This window comes from Muscardinus avellanarius (assembly GCF_963383645.1).
Source record: "Muscardinus avellanarius genome assembly, chromosome: 16".
NCBI classification, from domain to species: domain Eukaryota; kingdom Metazoa; phylum Chordata; class Mammalia; order Rodentia; family Gliridae; genus Muscardinus; species Muscardinus avellanarius.
Genome location: NC_137802.1, coordinates 74,452,697 through 74,472,907, shown reverse-complemented (window position 1 = coordinate 74,472,907; position 20,211 = coordinate 74,452,697). Strand labels below are relative to the sequence as shown.

The following is a 20,211-nucleotide window of genomic DNA, read 5'->3' as shown; positions in this document are numbered from 1 at the left end:
TAAAATAATTTTTTTTTTTGGTACAGGGATCAAACCCAGGGGCAATCTATCTCTGAATTACATCCTCAGCCCTATTCTTTATTCTTTATTTTGAAACAGGGTCTCACCAAGTAGCTGAGGCTGCCACAAATCTGTGATCCTTCTGTCTCAGCCTCCCAAGTACTGGGATTACAAGCGTGCACCACCACACCCGGCAGCCCTTTTTAATTTTGAAACTGGGTCTCATCAATTATTGAAGTTCTCACTAAGTAGCTGAGGCTGGTCTTGAGTTCATAGTCCTCCTGCCTCAGCCTCCCAAGTACTGGGATTACAGGCGTGCACCACCAGTCCTGGCTGGGCTGGCTCTTACCCAGGTACCTCATAGCCATTTCTTCACCTGCTTTGCAGCCTGGTGTTAGCCACTGCAGGTTGGAGACTGTTCACAGTGCTGACCACAAGGCTTCATTTATGACCTGTGTCACCTGTTGGAAAAGATTCCTCTTCCTGAAATGAAAGGCAGAGGAAGAAAGTGGGAAGCACCAAAAACTAGCGCCGGCTGTGCCTGTGCAGCGAAGTATCAGTGGCAGCTGTGCCTCCCTGGAGACAGTGGCGTGCCAAAGGCCCCTGGCTCGGCAGAGGCATGGGGCAAGGCTGTCTCCCGGTCCCCTGCCCTTTGTCTTTCTGCAGGAGCTGGAGGTTGAGAACTCTAGGGATTAACAGGAGCACGTGCAGTGGGGAAACGCCCAGGTGTCCTCAGTTCCCATCAGTGGCTTAGTCTTCACAGTTCTGGGACCCTAAGCTCAGCAGCAGTGCCTCCACCCAGAGACGATGGAGAACAGATGCCCCTGGCCACTGAGGCCTGCGGGGGCCCCAGCCACCTGAGTGTGACGTGTAAACTCCCCCGGGAGGATCACGGGTTCCAGGCCGGTCTCAGCAAGTACTAAGGCCCTCAGCAACTTAGTGAGATCCTATTCCAAAATAAAAAATAAAATAGGAGGGCTGAGAGGGTGTGGCTCGGAGATAGAATGCTCCTGAGCTCAATTCTTAGTACTACTCCCCCCCCCAAAAAAAAAGCCCTCTCATAATCTCCCCTGGTCCCTGACTCATTGGCTCAGGGAGATGGAGTGTTCTGAGAGGATCCCGTGATGTATTTCTTTCGACCTCCAAGCTACACCCCCAGCCTGATTTTTTATTTTGAAACAGGGTCTAACTTGTGGGAAGACCTCACTAAGTAGCTGAGCCTGGCAGCAAACCGCAATCTTCCTGTCTCAGCCTCCCAAGTCCTGGGATTGATTACAAGCGTGAGCCACCATGCACGGCTCTGAGGATCTTGTTTCAAAAATAAAAATAAAATAGGGCTGAGGGGGTAATTTTAAGGTAGAATGCCCCTAGTTCAATCCCTAGTACTACAAAAAAGAAAAGAAAAGAAAAAGAAACAAAGAAAGGAAGAATAGAAAAAAGAGAAGAAAAGAAGAAAGGGGTGGGCAAGATGCAAGATGTTTGTATACTCACATGAGTCACTTTTTTTTTTTTTTGGTGGTACTGGGTTCCTGGAACCCTTCTACCTCCGGACTACACCCCTAAACCTATTTTTATACTTTTTTATTTTGGAAACAGGGTCTCGTAAGCCACAGCGGCTGGCTTTGAACCTGTGCTATCCTCCTGTCTCCGCCTCCCAAGAGCGGGAGATTACAAACGTGTGCGACCACACCCGGCTTTTATCTTTTTTTTTTTTTTTTCAGTACTGGGAACGGAACCCAGGGGCATTTTACCTCTGAGCAACACCCCCCCCCAGCCCTATTTTTTCTTTATTATGAAACAGGGTCTCAATGAGTTGCAAAGGGCCTCACTAAGTAGTAGCTGAGGCTGTCTGGGAACCATGATCCTCCTCTCAGTCTCCTGAATGCTGGGATTACAAGTGTGCGCCACAATGCCCGGCTCACTTCTACCTCAAGACAGTGGACTACAGGTTTCTGAGGTCTGCTTAACAAAGTACAGGATGAACGCCTTTAATCTAAAAATCTGAAGCTTTCAAAGCACAGAGATGAAGCCACAGCTGGAAAATTCCTCACCTGACCTCACAAGACATGTGTCAGTTGAAATACAATATACTAGCCGGGCATGGTGGCGAACACTTGTAATTCCAGCATCCGGGAGGCTGAGATAGGAGGATCCGGGTCGAGGACAGCCTTAGCTACTTAGGCCCTTTGAAACTCAGTGAGACGGTTTCAAAATAAAGAATAAAAAAATGGGGCTGGGGTGTAGCTCAGAGGTAGAATGCCCCTGGGTTCCATCACTGCCAAAACACACACATACACACTAAAATCACCTTCAAGCTATGTGTATAAAGTCTGGATGAAACATCGGTAAATTTTGGCTTTAGGCTTGGGTGCTTTGGGGTGGGGTGCAACTCAGTGCTAGACTGCTTGTGTTGTGTGTGCCAGGTCCTTAGTTGAGTCTTCAGTACTACAAAAAAAAAAAAAAAAGAGAAAAATATATCAAGACTCTACTAGACTTAGGTCCCATCTCCAAGACATCTCATTATGTATATGCAAATATTCCAAATTAAAAAAAAATCTAAAAAAAATATCTAAAATCCCAAATACTTCTGGTCCCGGGCACTTTGGATAAGGCACACTCAACCTGTACCACAGACGTGTTCTCTCTGATGAGGGCCGTGAAGAAGAATCTAGTCTAGGCCTCTCTCAGTTTCTGGTGGCTGAGGGCGATTCTTGGGGTTCCTTGACTTGTGGCCCATCACTCTGGTCTCTGCCTGCCATGGCGTGGCCTTGCCTCTGTCTTCTCCCACTCTCCTCTAAGGACATTGTTCTGTCTTGAAATCTTTAATTACATCTGTAAGAACTTTTTTCTAAAGATCACATTCAAGCCATGGGTTGCTGAGCAGACCTGTCATCCCAGTACTTGTGAGGCTGAGATAGGAGCATTGCAGGTTCAAGGACAGCCTCAGCAATTTAAGCAATTTAGTCGTCTCCTTCTTCTTGAAGCAGGTAGCTGAGGCTGTCCACAAACCGCGATCCTCCGGTTTCTGCCTCCCGAATGCTGGGATTACAAGAATGTGTCACCACGCCTGGCCCCAATTTAAGCAATTTATTTTATTTTATTGTGGTACTGGGGTGGAATCCAGGGCTTTTCTACCTCCGGGCTATACTCCCAGACCTATTTTATACTTTATTTGGAAACAGGGTCTCACTAAATTCCTGAGAGCCTCACTGAGTAGCTGAGGCTGGCTTCGAACCTGCGCGATCCCCCTGCCTCAGCCTCCCAAGCGCGGGGATTACAAGGGTGCACCACCACGCCCGGTTCAATTTAAGCAATTTAGAAAGCTGTTTCAGCTGGCCTGGTGGCAGACGCCTGTGGTCCCATAACGTGGGAGGCGGAGACAGGAGGACAGGCCCAGTTTTAGCTACTTAGGTTCCTTGTCACTTTGTGAAACCCTGCTTCAAAACAAAGAATAAAAGTAGGGCTGGGGGTGTAAATCAGAGGAAGAATCCCCTGGGTTAAATCCTCAGTATGCAAAACAAAAGGAAAGAAAGACCCTGCTTCAAAAGCAAATGTAAAAAGGTCTGAGGGCGTAGTCAGAATAGAACGCCCTACACCGGCCGCGCGGCGCACGCTTGTCATCCCCGCGTTTGGGAGGCGGAGGCAGGAGGACCGCGCTGGCTTAAGAGACCCTGTTTCCAAATAAAAATATAAAGTAGGTCTGGGGGTGTAGCCCGGAGGTAGAAGGGCTTCCGGGAACCCCAGTACCACCCCCCCCAAAAAAAAGACTAGAATGCCCCTGGTACTACACACAATAATAAGGACATAAAAAAGACCACAGTACACATTCTGGAGGTGTTATCTTCCGGGCCGCGCGGACAGCTCGGCGCTGGCCGGGGCCCAGATGGCGCCGCAGGACCTCGAGGGCGCGGGCTGGTGGGGAGCGGCCACACCGCCCCGGAGGGCGAGGGCTGTGTCCCGGGTGACCCTTGTGCCGCGTGGACTCAGCCTCGGTCGCGTCCAGGCCGGCCCCCGGCCCTCCTCTGACAGGCAGTAGGCGGCGGCGTCGCTTCTCGGGAGTCGCGCTCCCCACCCATTCCGGTTGGACGCGCTCGGCGCTCCCCGCCCCGCGGTTGGATGCGCTCGGCGCTCCCCGCCTGCCCAGTTAGGATACTCTCGGCGCTCCCCGCCCCGCGGTTGGATGCGCTCGGCGCTCCCCGCCTGCCTAGTTAGGATACTCGGCGCTTCCCGCTCCGCGGTTGGATGCGCTCGGCGCTCCCCGCCTGCCCAGTTAGAATACTCGGCGCTTCCCGCCCCGCGGTTGGATGCGCTCGGCGCTCCCCACCCCGCCCGGTTGGACGCGCTCGACGCTCCCCGCCCCGCGGTTGGATGCGCTCGGCGCTCCCCGCCTGCCCAGTTAGGATACTCTCGGCGCTCCCCGCCCCGCGGTTGGACGCGCTCGGCGCTCCCCGCCTGCCCAGTTAGGATACTCGGCGCTTCCCGCCCCGCGGTTGGATGCGCTCGGCGCTCCCCACCCCGCCCGGTTGGACGCGCTCGACGCTCCCCGTCCTGACGGCCCGGGTTGGACGCGCCCGGGCTCCGCGGGCTCCCCGGCTGCGCGCGCACATAGGACGCACGCACGCACGCCCTCCGCCCGTCGCTTCCGGCCGCGGCGGCCTCCTAGCCGCCGGACGGGACTGACGGTCAGTCCCCAGCGGCATGCAGCTCTGAGGAGCGGCGGACCCCGCGGCGGCGCCATGAACCTCTTGCCGTGTAACCCCCACGGCAACGGGCTGCTGTACGCCGGCTTCAACCAGGACCACGGTGAGGGCTCGGTTGGCCTGCCCGAGACCCCCAGCCGGTCCCGGGGACCCCCGCCCAGTCCCGAGACCCCCGGCCCCGCCCTGTCCCGGACGCCCGCTGGGCACGCCCCCGAGGCCCCAGCCCGGGCTCTTCCGGCTCGGAGGCCGCAGAGCGGCCCTGCCCACCGTGATCGCGGCCGGCCCCCCGCCTGGCGACGGCCCCACCCCCGTGCGGTTCGCGGGCGGCCTGGGCTCCAGCAGCCTGCGGGCGGGCCCGCGTCCTGAGCACCGCGGCGTCGTCCTGGTGGCCTCGAGAGGTGCTCCCGGTCATGGAGCCGCCTGATGGGTGATTCTTGGAGGCCTGGGCCTTCTTGTAGGTGGGATGTGGCTTCTGGCCGTGATTTGGGCCCAGGCGGAAAATGCCAGCGCCTTCCCTTTGGTTGGTAGATGGGAGGCCTCTAGGGTTTGCCTCGCCTCGGGCTTCAGGTGATGCTGCTGTATCCTGGGGAGGGCGGTGGGTCTGGGCGCCTCCAGACCTGCCCGCCATCACTTGGCCTCGCAGCCGGTGGTGCTCAGTTACCTCGATCTCAGAGTGCCACCCAGTAGACGCCATAGCTGGGATGAAGAGGAATGTTGGCAAATGGGCAGATGCTAAGTTTTTATGTCTTGGCTTTGGACCTTGCCCAGCTCCTGTGGTTCTCAAGGCTTGGTGGGTGGGGTTCTCCATGTGGACTGCCCGTGTCTGGGAGAGCTTCTCCTGCTTCTGATGCTGGTGACCAGCCAGGCTGCCTGGCTCTGCCAGCTTTCACAGGGGTACACAGTGGCACTGCCTTTGGGCGAAGAGTTTCTTAGGGGGAAAGTTCTGTTAAAACAGCAAGGGTGATACTCAGCTGCCTTAGAGAGCAGTTTCCAACCTTTCAGTGTTTGTGGTACTTTCTAACCCCCCCCCCCTACTGTGGATTGAACCCAGGGACACCTTATCCCTGAGCCCTAGCCACAGTCCTTTTTATTTTTTATATTTTGAGACAGGGTGTCTGTTGCCAAGTTGCCCAGGCAGGCCTTGAACTTTCTATTCTCCTGCCTTGCCTTCTGTAGTAGCTAGGATTACAGGAGTGTGCCACTTACACCAGAGTTTCAACTTTTTTTTTATGAACTAGAGATTGAACACAGGAGTGCTTTACCACTGAGCCACATCCTCAGCCCTATTTTATTTTATTTTATTTTTAGGGTCTCACTAAGATGTGCTAAGTTGCTGAGATTGTCCTGGAACCTGTGATCCTCCTGTCTCAGCCTCTCAAGTACTGGGATTCCTGGCATGTGCTACCATGCCTAGTTGACTTTCAACTTTTAATTGAATAAGCATATTCAATATTTATATGTATAAAAAGTGCATATTCAATATTTATGCATATAGAAAAGTGCACATCATGTGTTTGGCTTGATGTACTTTCCAAGCTGAACACTTAGCACTAATGCCAGGTTAAGACATTGAGTATACCCAACCACCCTGTTCTTTGTAGTAACTACCCTGAGTGACTTTTCATAGTGTTGATGAGTTTTTTCCTGCTTATGTGCTTATTGTTGTGTTGTTTGTGTTTCTGGCATTCATTTTCATTTCTGGGATGTAACCTAGGGCTTCAAGCATGCTAAGCAAGTGCTTCTCTACCACACAGCTGTTGCTGACTCCCCTCTTCCCCTGTGTGTGTGTGTGTGTGTGTGTGTGTGTGTGTGTGTGTGTGTGTGTGTTTCACCAGGGATGGAACCCAGGGACCTTCTACTTCCAGGCTACACACCCAGACCCATTTTATTTCATATTAGGAAATAGTCTAAGTTGCTAAGAGCCTCACGAAATTGCTGAGGCTGGCTTCAAACCTGCGATCCTCCTGTCTCAGCTTCCAAAGTACTGGGATTACAAGCATGTACTATGCCTGCCATCTCTCTTTTATTCAACATCATGTTTGTGAGATTTTTTTTCTTATTGATTGGTTGTAGATCATTCCCGTTGATGTGCAGTGTTTTATTTGTGGGACTATTCACAATTTATCTGTTTACCAGCAGTGTACATTTTTTTTGGTCCCAGGACCATAAAACAAACAAACAAAATAAAATAGGGATCTGAGCTATACCTAGTAGCCTTTCCCACACACACTTGAGGAAGTAGTAGTAGTTGAGAGAGAAAGGAAAAAAATTCCACTGTGTTGTTTTCCATATTTCCAGCAAGGAGAGCTCTGCTTCCTGTATCTGGATTATATGATCCCAGTAATGTAAAGAGGGTGTTGCGAGCCAGAGCATTTTAACAAAGAAGAGAATAACACTTTCAAGTGAGGTTCAGATTCCAGGCCCAGGTGAGCTATGCTTCAGAGAATGGGAGTGATTGTAAAACCTGGTCTGCAGGCCACGGGGTAGCTGTCATATCTGCCTTGGCCTGCTGTTTTCTGAGGGACTGGTCACAGTGTAGGTGTGCTCTTCCCATGGGGAAGGAGGGTTGATGAACAGCCGTGCTCCAGAACTATAGAGGGGCTCAGAAGGAGCAGAGAGAACACAAGAGGCCTTCCTATTGCCTTTCTAGCCAGTTTTGCAGGAACCTGATTTTGCAGAATTTCACCTAAACAACTAGGGCGTTTGTTTTTTCTCCTTCTCGGGGAAGCTTCGTTTAGACCACAGTTGGACAGGGCGTTTAAAGGAGGTCAGTACAGTCTTGAGTCATACTTATGGTGAGCGGAGTCCTTGTCACAGGAACCAGTGTGACATCAGCTTGAAGCTCAAGTGCCTTTCTGTTCCTAGTAGTGGCTTTTGTTTAGACCATTTGCAACCTGGTGTGTGGGACCTGGAGATGAGTGAGCTGGGTCACTCATTGTGACCATGACAGGGTTTAATAAGTTGAGTGATTGGTGGGAGCAAAGTCACAGGAGACCTCTTTTCGGACTGCCCTCTAGGAAAGAGACTGTCTGTTGAGAAAGAGCAGCCCTTCCTCTCTTTCCATCCCAGGGTCTATGCCCCGCTCCACCCTCCTCCAGCAGAGTTGCACACTGCCAGGGTTGCGTGCCTTGTGCCTCCTCCGTCAGTGGGCCTTTCTGTTCTCACTGCCTCTTTAGGTCTGGACACTGACACACGGCACCCAGAGTGTTCAGGAGGGAAGTGGGTGCCGGCAAGAGGCAGGGTCGGGCTCAGTGGCAGGGTGGCTCCTCTCCCTGGAACCCACTGTTGGCATGGAAACCCGGTCCGCAGGAACGTCATGGAAGGACCCGGAGTGGGGAAACTGTGTGTGGGACTTCACATGCTCCTTGGCATGCTGAACGGCAACGGGGCGCTGTGTGAGAGTCGCCGTGGCTAGCAGACCTGGTGCCTGAGTGGTGTGAGCGTCTGCGGAGTCGCAGACCCCTCCCCACTGCTGGCCCAGGGTTAACGTGCCTCTTTCCCATTCCTTGCTGTAGGATGCTTCGCATGTGGGATGGAAAACGGATTCCGCGTCTATAACACTGATCCACTGAAAGAAAAAGAAAAACAAGGTAAGCGTGATGATGTTCCCTGGGTTCTCTTTCCAGCCCTCCGAGAGAACTCTGTCTTGTACCTGGCGAAGATGGCCGAAACGCTGTTGGAGGGGAGGCTGTCTCTGAGAGGGAGACAGGGCTTGGGCCTCTGTAAGCAGGGCAGAGCTGTGGTCGTCTTCCCTGGAGCTCCACTGCAGACACTGTGCTGGGGATGGCTATGGCTGACTGGTTTCTCTAGTAAATTATCTTGGGGTGATCTCTCCTCCTGCGTCTCCCTGCAAGTCCTTGCTAGCTGTGTAGAAGACTGAGGTGTATTTAATACAGTCCGCTTTCACTCTTCTTGACATAGAGAACTCAGTTATGGGTTTAATCACAGCATATCATACTCTATATTTTTGATACTGGGGATTGAACCCAGAGGCATTCTGCCTCCAGGCTGAATCTATTTCTTTATTTGGAAACAGGGTCGAGGCTGGCTTTGAACCTGTGATCTTCTTGTCTCAGCCTCTCAATTACTGGGATTACAAGTGTGCACTACAATACCTGGCTTTTTAAAAAAAAAATTTTATTTTTTATAGTGGCACTGGGGATTGAACCCAGGGCCATTCTATCTCTGAGCTATACCCACAGCCCTTTTTAAAATTATTATTTTAATTTTTTGTGGTACTGTGATGGAACCCAGGGGCCTTCTACCTTCAGGCTATACCCCAGCCCTATTTAATTTTTTGTTTGGAAACAGTGTCTCATTAAGTTGCTGACAGCTTCACTAAATTGCTGAGGCTGGCTTTGAACCTGTGATCCTCCTGTCTCAGCCTCCCAAGTACTGGAATTACAAGTGTGTGCTACCACGCCTGGCTTTATTTTTTGTTTTGAAACGAGGTCTTAGCCGAGCATGGTGGCACACCCTTGTAATTCCCACACTTGGGAGGCTGAGACAGGAGGATCGTGTAGGTTCGAAGCCAGCTTTGCTGGCTTAAGAGACCCTGTTTCCAAATAAAATGTAAAATAGGTCTGGTGCCAGGCGTGGTGGCGCATGCTTGTAATCCCCGTGCTTGGGAGGCAGAGACAGGAGAATAGCGCAGGTTCGAAGCCAGCCGCGCGCGCTGGCTTAGGAGACCCTGTTTCCAAATAAAAATATAAAATAGGTCTGGGAGTGTAGCCCGGAGGTTGAAGGGCTTCCAGGAACCCCAGTACCACCAAAATAAATAAATAAATAAATAAATAAATAAATAAATAAAATAGGTCTGGAAGTCTAACCTGGAGGTAGAAGGGTTCCATCACCAGTACCACCAAAAAAAAAAAAGAAAATAAAAGAAAGAAAGAAAGAAAGAAACAAACAAACAAACAGGGTCTTGCTAGGTTGCAAGAGCCTTCCCTATGTTGCTGAGTTTGGCCTTGAACTTGAAATCCTCCTGCCTCAGCCTCCCACATTTTAAAGAATGGGCTTAGTTACTTTGTATATCTTACTGAGGTGGTTTTCTGGATGCCGTGTGCTCAGCTCTTGGGGAGGTGGTTCATAGAAACAGTGCCAAGTGGAACCAGTGCCCACCCTTTCTTGGCATCAACGTTCTCATTTCTGATGGAGCTGGATGTAAACGGACTAAAAATGAAATGCTGAGCCAGGTGTGGAGGTGCCTGACTGTAATCCCAGTACTTAGGAGGCTGAGACTGGAGAATCACAGGTTCGAGGACAGCCTCAGAAACCTAGTGAGACCCTTTTACAAAGCAAAAATAAAAAGTGGCTGGGAATATAGCTTGGAAGTATAATGCCTCTGGGTTCACCCACACACATACACAAAATGACGTGCTTAATATTCCATGTCTTAACTTTTCTTATTGCAAAAGATGTTAACTTGTTAAAATTGCCTTTTTAAAACTATTGTTTCAGAATTTTTGGAAGGAGGAGTTGGCCACGTGGAAATGTTATTTCGATGCAATTATTTAGCTCTTGTTGGTGGTGGGAAGAAGCCCAAATACCCTCCCAACAAAGGTAAGAGCGGTCATACCTCGAGCGTGTGATGTTCTGAACGTCCAGAGCCCCTGTCTCTGGCCTTGGTGGCTTCCTGGTGATCCTGTGAGGTTGGGGACTGGGGACCAGGAAGCAGCCTCCGGCGGTCCTGGGCACTGCTGTGGTAGAGGGGCCTGCCGCATGGTGGCTGGTGTCGGGGCATCCTGAGTTCATTGTAAAGCTCTTATTCATAAGAAAAATGAAGCTAGCCAAGAGTAAAAAAGGCAAAAATTTTAGACTTAGAAGAAAACAAATTTCCAACAGGTTTTTGTGTGGATGCAAGTTTCTGATGATTTATGCAGGTAAAGAGGATTGTGGGAGTATGTCTTTCTTGCCTCATTGGGCTGGTGAGGCTTCAGTGCCGCAGTAAGAATGGCAGGAGGGAGCAGGCCGTGGTACCCAGGGGTGCTGGACTAGAAAAGGGCAGGGACGGCTCAGAAGATGAGTGGAGTTGAGGGTCACTGGTCCTGCTGTTATCCAACTCATTTCTCTATAAAACAGGAGACTTTTCTTCTTTCTTCTCTCTTTCTGATAATAAGATCAAATCAGTGGTCTCATGCATGCTAGGTAAGCTCTTGCTAAATTTCTTCTTTTTTTTTTTTTGGTGGTACTGGGGTTCCTGGAAGCCCTTCTATCTTCAGGCTACACTCCCAGACCTATTTTTACATTTTTATTTGGAAACAGGGTCTCCTAAGCCAGCATACGTGGCTGGATTCGAACCTGCGCGATCCTCCTGTCTCTGCCTCCCAAGCGTGGGGATTACAAGCGTGCGCTACCACGCCTGGCCTTGCTAAATTTCTCAGGTTGGCCTTGAACTTGTAGCCCTACTACCTCATCCTCCCAAGTTGCTGGGATACAGAAACCTTTTTTTTCTTGATCAGGCTCATCTCTAGCACGTTAACTCTTGGTACCTGTGGTCAGGCCTGCCTTTTGGCTCAGGCACGTGGAACCATGGAGGTGGTGTTTGCCTGAGGTGGTTGGCAGGGAAGTGCCAGCAGAGCAGCTTGTGTGTGCGGAAGGCAGGACCGCTGCCTGGGGTGTGGCTGGGCTGGTGTGCACTGAGGAAGGGGCAAGGTGCAGGATGGGTCTGAGGTACATCTTGGCACAGCCTACTGCCTCGCTGTCCCAGTGCCTCACAGGGCAGCAGGTGGGTGTGTGCCAGGCCGTGACAGCACGTGTGCTCTTTGGTGTTGCAGTGATGATCTGGGATGACCTGAAGAAGAAGACTGTCATCGAGATAGAGTTCTCCACGGAGGTCAAGGCGGTCAAGTTACGACGAGACAGGTAGGCTTGGTGTCTCTTTCCAAAGTGTAATTTCACTCTCTCTGAAGATGGCTGAAATGCTTTTTTACAAAGGAATAAAAATGTTTAGGGAATGACGTGTTAAAGTGCCATTGACTGTAGCTGGGCGTGGTGCACACACTTATAATCCCAGCATTCGGGAGGCTGAGACAGGATCCAGTTCATGGCAGCCTCAGACACTTAGTGAGGCCTCTGCAACTTGGTAAGACCCTGGTTTTTTTTTTGTTTTTTTGTTTTTTTGTTTTTTTTGGTGGTACTGGGGTTCCTGGAAACCCTTCTACCTCCGGGCTATACTCCCAGACCTATTTTATATTTTTATTTAGAAACAGGGTCTCTTGCCGGGCGTGGTAGCGCACGCTTGTAATCCCCGCGCTAGGGAGGCAGAGACAGGAGGATCGCACAGGTTCAAAGCCAGCCGCGTGCGCTGGCTTAGGAGACCCTGTTTCCAAATAAAAAAAATGTAAAAATATGTCTGGGAGTGTAGCCCGGAGGTAGAACCCCAGTACCACCAAAAAAAAAGAAAGAAAGAAAGAAAGAAAGAAAGAAAGAAAGAAAGAAAGAAAGAACGAACGGACTAAAAAATAGTGCTGGGAATATAGCTTGGCTGTACAATGCCCCTGGGTTCCATTCCCAGTACCTCAAAAAAAAGAAAAAGAAACAGGGTCTCTTAAGCCAGCAAGGCTGGCTTCAAACCTGCGCAATCCTCCTGTCTCTGCCTCCCAAGTGCAGGGATTACAAGCGTGCACCACCACACCCGGCAGGAGACCCTGTTTCTAAATAAAGAATATGCCAGGCATATTCTGCCCGGAGGCAGAAGGGTTCCATCCCCAGTACCACCAAAAAAACAACAACATAGGGCTGGAGGTGTAGCTCAGAGGTAAAATGCCCCTGGGTTCCATTCCCATTACCGCAAAAACAAACAAACAAACAAACAAAAAAAAACATTGACAGGAGGATTGCAGGTTCAAAGCCAGCCTCGGCAATCTCTTGAGATTCTGTTTCAGCCAGTAAAATTAGGCTGAGGATGTAGCTTGGAGGTTGAATGCCTCTGGGTTCAATCCCCAGTACAAAAAAGACTATCAGTGACTAGCTGGGTGTGGCATTGCACACCTGTAATACCAGCCTCAGCAACTTAAGATGAGACCCTGTTCCAAAATAAAATAGGAAGCCGGGTGTGGTGCACACAATTGTAATCTCAGTACATGGGAGCCTGAGATAGGAGGATCCGGGTTCACAACCAGCCTCAGCTACTTAGTGAGGCCCTCCTCAACTCAGTGAGACCCTTGTTTCAAAATAAAGAATAAAAAAATCGGTCTAGGGGGTGTAGCTTGGATTTAGAATGTCCCTGGGTTCAATCCCCAACACCACAAAATGCGCGTGCGCGCGCGCGCGCGCGCACACACACACACACACACACACACACAAATAGGACTGGGGTGTAGCTCAGAGGTAGACTGCCCTGGGTTCCATTCCCAGTACATACCCTGCCCCCATACATACACAATGTCAGTGGCTGTAGTTGTGCCCAAAGAGTGAGGGCTTAGTGCTGCTGGGAGGGAGGCAGGAAGTGGACTGGCTTCCAGCCTTTCAGAGGCAGTGCCTGTGGGCGTGAGTGGCCTTCAGTGCCCCCTGCCCCCCCAGGGCCCATCAGGTTGTGCAGACGTGCCCTGGAGGCAGGTGAAGGACAGCTAGTGCCCTGACTCTTCCAAGGCCAGGACCCTAGCAGATGCAGGCGTGCCCACTAGGATGGACCAAGCTTGATTGACAGGGATCTTAGCTCCATATGATTTACATGTTACACTGAGGCTCCCATTTCTGCCAGCCTGGGGGGACAAAGGAGCAGAGTAGGTCGAGTGTGGTAGGTTGTCTCTCTGCTCCTGTGTTGGTTTGTTACTGCTAGTATATCAGTATTTAAAGGCCCTAGGTAAGCAAAGCTGGGTCAGATCAAGGATTGTCTTATTTTCAAGCTTATCAACAGTCCTCAGACAGTATACGGTATGGTCCCTGCCCTGCGTGCCCTGTCAGTTCCCACCCTGCCTGAAGTGCCTGCCCTGGCAGAGGCTCCCCATATCCAACCTCTACCAGGCGAGAGGGCCTGCTCAACAGTCCTCCAGCCACGCGCTGGGCCCCGCTTCCTAAGGCCTCTCCTGCATGCGGTTGTGATCAGAAACAGTCCTTTCTGTGTGTAGTTCTAGTGTTTCTGAGTTTCAGAATGATAGGAACAGAAGTCACAAATGTTTGCATTTCACGTCTGAAGGAGAGGAGCTCTGATCCTGTGTTTCTTTGCAGAATTGTGGTTGTCTTGGACTCCATGATTAAGGTGTTCACATTCACTCACAATCCCCATCAGTTGCATGTCTTTGAAACCTGCTATAACCCCAAAGGTGAGCACTGGAGAGGAGGTGGGTGGAGGGAAATGGGTCTGCATGGGAGTGGACCTGCTTGTCTCCCTGAGCTGGGTGGCGGAACGTGGCCGACTGCTCAGGAGCTCTGAGGATGGGCCCACAGCCCCGCCTCCTAGGTGAGTGCTCCATGTACACTCCACAGCAGAGCTCCGGGTAGGGCTGGAGCAGCCTTCAGCAGGTCCTTGGGAGGCACCATGTCGGGAACCTCTGCGTTCCGGCTCAGTATCCCCTTGCTGCTTCTCAATTCAAGGTGGTGTGGCCAGCTTGGTTATTCATTATATCGTGTGCACATCTTAAGATTTTCAGTTTTTCCATGAGCTCCGTTAGCACATAAATTACATGAACTCATTCCTTTTTTCTCCAGCTGATTTGCTGAGTTTTAAGGTAAATCTTAAGATAGTTGCCAGGTGCAGTGTTGCACACCTGTAATCCCAGTACTTGGGGGGCTGAGACTGGAGGATCACAGGTTCAAAGACAGCCTCAGCAGGGTAGCAAGACTCAGCAACCTAGCAAGTCTGTTTCAAAAATTAAATGGTGGTATATCTCACATTCTGTAGAATGCCCCAGAGTTCAGTCCCCAATTCCACACAAATAAATTACGACCAGGGGTGTGACTTGGAGATAGAACACCCCCAGGTTTGATCCTCAGTACCACACACACAAAAAGGATTAGGTAACATCAGTCCTCCAGTCTTGTTCTCATTTTACAAATATAACTGGGCCTTCTGGGGCCCTTGTTTTCCCTGGAAGGCTCAGTGTCAGCATGGGTACTGAGGTTGTAGCTGTGGCTTTGCCAGCTCCAGATGAGTTCATTGCCAATGACCTCAAGTCTCCAGCCGGTGACCATGGATGGGTGGTATCCTGGGATCTCTCACATGGGTTTTATGCATCTGTTGCTAAATTCACTGCTGAATACGTGGAGTTTTCCCTGTTGTTTACGGAGTAGTTTTTAAATTTTGTGATTTTGCATTGCGTTCTCATTGGGTGATACCACAAGAGACTTTAAAAGTTATTCCATAATAAATTGTTCAACAAATGTGTCCAGTTATTAGGGGTCTCTTGGGTGGGAGATCTGGTTCTGATGCCTTTACAGTCAAGTCTTTACGGTGACCTTGTGAGTCTGATAAGAATGTGCACCTTGGATAACTGTCACACTTTTCAGAGGACTCATGGGCACAGGTGGTTTTGGTTGTGAAAATCAGAGGCTCTGGTCGGTGTCAGCTCCTGGAGCTTTTCTCTGTCTGTCTAGGCCTCTGCGTCCTATGTCCCAACAGTAATAACTCCCTCCTGGCCTTCCCGGGCACCCACACGGGCCACGTGCAGCTTGTGGACCTGGCCAGCACGGAGAAGCCACCTGTGGACATTCCTGCGCACGAGGGTGTCCTGAGCTGCATTGCTCTCAACTTGCAGGGAACAAGAATAGCAACTGCCTCAGAAAAAGTAAGTGTACGGCCTCCCCGTCCTTCCCTTGGTCTCCCCTCACCGCCGCTTGTGACCGCCTGCTGCAGCCTCTGCAGAAGCCTGTCCTGGGAACTTCTCAGGCTGGCCACGTCACGTGAGGGCCTGGGCCAGCTATGTTTCTCAGTTTTGAAACAGAGTCTAAGTCGCTCCCACTTGGCCACCAACTTGTGATCCTCCTGCCTCAACCTCGTGAGAAGTGCCACTGCGCCCAACAATAAATACAATTTCTTTGGGTGCTGGGATTTGAACCCAGGGATGCTTTACCTCTGAGCTGTGTACACCCCCCCAGCCCAGCCTTTTCATTTTTTATTTAGAAACAGGGTCTTGCTAGGTGCTGAGGGTTTCGCTACATTACTGAGGCTATCCTTTAATGTGTCTTAGCCTCCCACCTACTGGATTTCCAGGTTTGTGCCAGCATGCCTGGCTATTCAGTACATTTCCAACTTTCACCTTTCAGTGGGTTTGACAGCCACTCAGCAGGGAAGGGTGCCCACCCCAGTTCAGCCGTCACTGGTATCCCCTCGTGGTTCCACCTGGGCGGCTGCATTCCCAGGAATAGCACTGAGACACAAGTTTCTTATCTCCAGAGAGGTTCACATTTCTCCCTGCTTTCAGGATCCTCGAAAGGATCTTCAGTTTTGAGGCAATGTTCACAAAAAAGTGGGTGGTCTATGCCGGGCGCGGTGGGCACGCTTGTAATGCAGCGTTCAGGAGGCTGAGGTTGGAGGATTGTGGTTCGTGTACAGCCTCAGCTGGTGAGGCCCTCTAACTCAGTGAGACCTGGTTTCAAAATAAAGAATAAAATATAGGGCAGGGAGTGTAGCTTGGAGGTTGAATGCCCCTGGGTTCCATCCCAGACCTGCAAAAGGAAAAGTGGGTGGTCTGGTCCTTCCCCTTGTTGCACCTCACCCTCCTGCAGCAGGGAGTCATGCAGATGACCGCCCGATCCTGGGGCACCAACAGCCTGGGTGGGGCGCTCCTTTCAGGTGCCCGGGAGCACTGAAGGCCACCTGAGCCCTGTCGTGCCCCTGCCCTGTGCCATGGGACCAGGAGCAGCCAGCCACTCCTAGGGTGCCACTTCGAGTTACAGGTGCAGGACACACTGGGTATCAGGTGACCCAGGTGGTAGAGTGTGGGTGTATGACTAAATCATTTCAAAAACTGCTGAAGAGTTGTGAACGTTGATAATGAAACCCTTCACTGTTTTCCAAGGGGACCCTTATACGAATATTTGAAACTTCATCAGGCCACTTAATCCAGGAGCTTCGAAGAGGTTCACAGGCAGCCAATATCTACTGGTAAGCAGTCCGCCTGTGAGGGAGGAGACGGCACAGCCCTGTGGGCCCTGACGGTCCTTAGGGTTCACTCTCAGCCTAAATTTCCTCAATTTGTTTTTTACTTTTTAGTGCTGGGGATTGAACCCAGGGGCATTCTTCCTCTGAGGTATATCCCCAGCTCTTTTTATTATTATTATTTTTTAAATTTCAAACGGTTTCAGTAAGTTGTTAATGCTGGCTTCAAACATGCAATCCTCCTGTCTGAGCCTTCCAAATACTGCAAATAGAGGTTTGTTTTGTGTTACTCATGGTTGAACCCAGGGGCATTCTATCTCCAAACTATACCCCCAGGCCTTTTTATTTATTTATTTTTTGAAACACTAGGTTGCTGAGAGTCCCATCGTGTTGCTGAGGCTGGCCTCAAATATGCAGTCCTTTGGTCTTAGCCTTCCGTTACTGGTGGCGTGTGCCACCGCGTCCAGATGGCGTTTTAAGTGTTTACCGGGGTGTCTGAGCTCTGTACTACCTCAGTGCTCACCACCGTGTGCTCACCACTGTGTGCTCACCACTGTGCCAGTCTCTGTCCCTGCGTCTGCCTCGACTTGGTTCTCCGGTCTCATGAAGTGAATGCTGGAGGTTTTCTTGCTTCATCTGGTCGCAGCTGACTGCCTTCTCCCCACGCCCACAGGCCTGTGTGCTGGCTGGGGGTCTGGCCTGGAGGCACCGAGTGGAATTTGGGGGGGTTCCTGTGGGGTTCTGGCCCTTGGGGAAAGCCTTTCCTGAATGCTAGGCAAACAGAGCAGGCAGGAGCTGCCACACCCTGGCTCATTTCTGCTTTTGGGTCCTTTTTTTTTTTTTTTTTTTTAATAGTACCTGAGATGGAACCCAGGGACATTGTACCTCTGAGCTATACCCCTAGTCCCTAATCCTATTTTTTTAGTATTTTTATTTTTCTAAACAGGGTCTCACTGAGTTGTGAAGGACCTCACTAAGTAGCTGAAGCTGTCCACAAACGGCGATCCTCCGGTCTCTGCCTCCTGAATGCTAGGATTACAAGCACGAGCCACCATGCCCGGCTTTTCGGGTCTTTGACCCTTTGGTTCCAGGGTGAAAGAAAGGTTTTTTTGTTTTGAGAGAGAAGATGCTGCTGCTGTGTGCATGTTATTAGACATCCTACCTCTGAGCTCTACTCCTAGCCCTATTTTTTATTATTTTGAAACAGTGTCTCATTAGGTTATGGAGGGTCTCACAAATTGCTGAGGCTGGCCGTGAACCTTGATCCTCCTATCTCAGCATCCCAAGTACTGGGATTGCCAGCGTGCACCACCACACCTGCTTGGCAAGACGCTTCTTAATGGTGCACCTTGGGCTGGGACCTAAGGTCTCCCCCAGGGCAGCCAGTGCTATGAGCTGTGTGAGTGGGCTGGGGATGTTTCTACACAGCACTTGAGCTTCATCTGGTTTTCTCTGCAGCATCAACTTCAATCAGGACGCGTCCCTCATCTGTGTATCCAGTGACCATGGCACAGTGCACATCTTTGCAGCCGAAGATCCAAAACGGAATAAGCAGTCTAGGTGGGTGCTGGGAAGGCCGGAGGGGGAGGCCCGCAGCTGACAGGCCTGCTGCTGCCCAAGCCTGGCCAGCTCTAGAGACGATTGTGCGCCTCACCCACCCCCCACCAGCTTGGGCTTTGAGGTGAGGGCAGACTGCCTGCCACTGCTGTCCTTCCCTGGCTCCTTGGGAGTATCTTGGAAGATAGGCCCCTTCTAGGTAGTCCCGAGCCAAGGGGGTTCTGCCACGGTGACAGTGCTCAGAAGGTTAATTTGATGGGAGGTATCTACCTGTGCCCTTGTCATGCTTAGCACATCTTATTTTATTATAAAATCATGTCTTAAGGGCTCAGGTTTGTATATGAAATAAGAGAATCAACTGGGCGTGGTGGCACACATCCGTTATCACAGTGCTTGCAAGGCTGAAACAGGAGGATTGCAGGGTCAAGGCCAGGCTCATCAACTTAGTAAGATTCTGTTTCCAAGTAAAAACTAAAATAGGGGTGGGGGTGTAGCTCAGAAGTAAACTGCTCTTGGGTTCAGTCCCCAGTACAAAAAGAAAAAGGAGAAATAGAGTAAATAAAAAAAATATTTTTGTCCAAAACTCTGTAAGAGAATGTTTAAGGACCAGCTTTGTGGGTCTAAGCGGGTGGCTTTTCTGTATGTCATTAACTTTATAAACACACCGGCCTCTCTTTGTTCCCTTGTCCTCAGTTTGGCCTCAGCCAGTTTCCTTCCAAAATACTTCAGTTCCAAATGGAGTTTCTCCAAGTTTCAGGTTCCCTCTGGCTCTCCGTGCATTTGTGCCTTTGGAACAGAGCCAAATGCAGTCATTGGTAAGCGGCCCCTCCTTTCTCCCGCGGCTGTCTGGCAGGGGCCTGCACAGGTGCCACCGCAGGCCCCGCTTCCTGGGAAGCCCTGGTTTTGGGCCGAGCATGCCTCCTGTGGTAGAGCTGGTTGGATGGTCTGGTTGGGCCCCGGCCCCGGGCGGCCTGCGCTCCGTGGGGCAAGACCTGCCTGCTGCTGCCTTGTGGGGTAGGGGCGCACGAGTGAAGGGTCTCTCTTGTCCAGCCATCTGCGCTGACGGCAGCTACTACAAGTTCCTGTTCAACCCCAAGGGCGAGTGCATCCGCGACGTGTACGCACAGTTTTTGGAGATGACGGATGACAAGCTGTGAGGGTGCCATCGCCCGTTCTGTGCGGCCTCCTGGGGCTGGTGCCTGTGCCCCGGGGCTTGAGGCTGCGACCTTGGTCTCGAAGCCATACGTGGTTGTCTGCCTTCGTGAGAAAGGCTTCCATTTCCCACATTAGAGACTCATCACCAAGGCCCCACAGACGGGCAGCGATGCTGGGTAAGGGAGAGCTGCTGTGGCGCTGACTCACGGCTGCCCGCCCTCACACCCACAGGCTCCGTCCAGGCCCAGGGACAGCGCTGAGAAGCAGGCCAAAGCTTGCTCTTGGGACAGATTCCACTGTTTTTACTGAGCCTGCCTTGATGAAATGAACATCGCCGCTAAATCAATCTGCAGCCGCAGCTGCCTCTGCTGCACCGTGTCCTAGGCCCTCTTGGAGCCACTGGGAGGCAGATATCAGGTTCCTGGGGAGCAGAGCCTTGGTGGCAGGCCGGGGAAGCTTAATCAAAGCGGTTTTCCATTAGTGTAAGGAACAAAGTTATGCATAGGCTTTAAGATAGAACAAAGTGTCGCTTGACCTGGGGCCTTCTGCAGAGCGCTGTCGGCTCTGCCATGTCAGTGTGGAGGGAAACATTGCCTGTCGGGTCCCTCCTTTCTTCACCACCATCCCTCCGAGCATCTGTAGTAGCTGCAACACTAACATTTTGGGAATGAGAGGCGCACACCATTTTTTAACCAGTAACTACAGTAGGTAGCAGGCTTCCTGTTGTCAGTGCTACTCGAGGTATATATTTAATTTCTC

General features: G+C 51.2%; 1 protein-coding gene across 1 annotated transcript; it reads left to right on the top strand.

Moving 5' to 3' along the window:
• Nucleotides 1-4,736: 4,736 nt before the first annotated feature.
• WDR45B (WD repeat domain 45B) lies at nt 4,737-19,454 on the top strand (the record flags this gene model as incomplete). Its single annotated transcript, XM_080712350.1, has 10 exons — nt 4,737-4,803; nt 8,216-8,290; nt 10,161-10,262; nt 11,477-11,564; nt 13,872-13,966; nt 15,237-15,427; nt 16,661-16,746; nt 18,199-18,300; nt 18,991-19,112; nt 19,348-19,454. The coding sequence occupies 10 exons, from the start codon at nt 4,737-4,739 to the stop codon at nt 19,452-19,454; spliced, it is 1,035 nt and encodes a 344-aa protein (XP_080568476.1).
• Nucleotides 19,455-20,211: the final 757 nt, after the last annotated feature.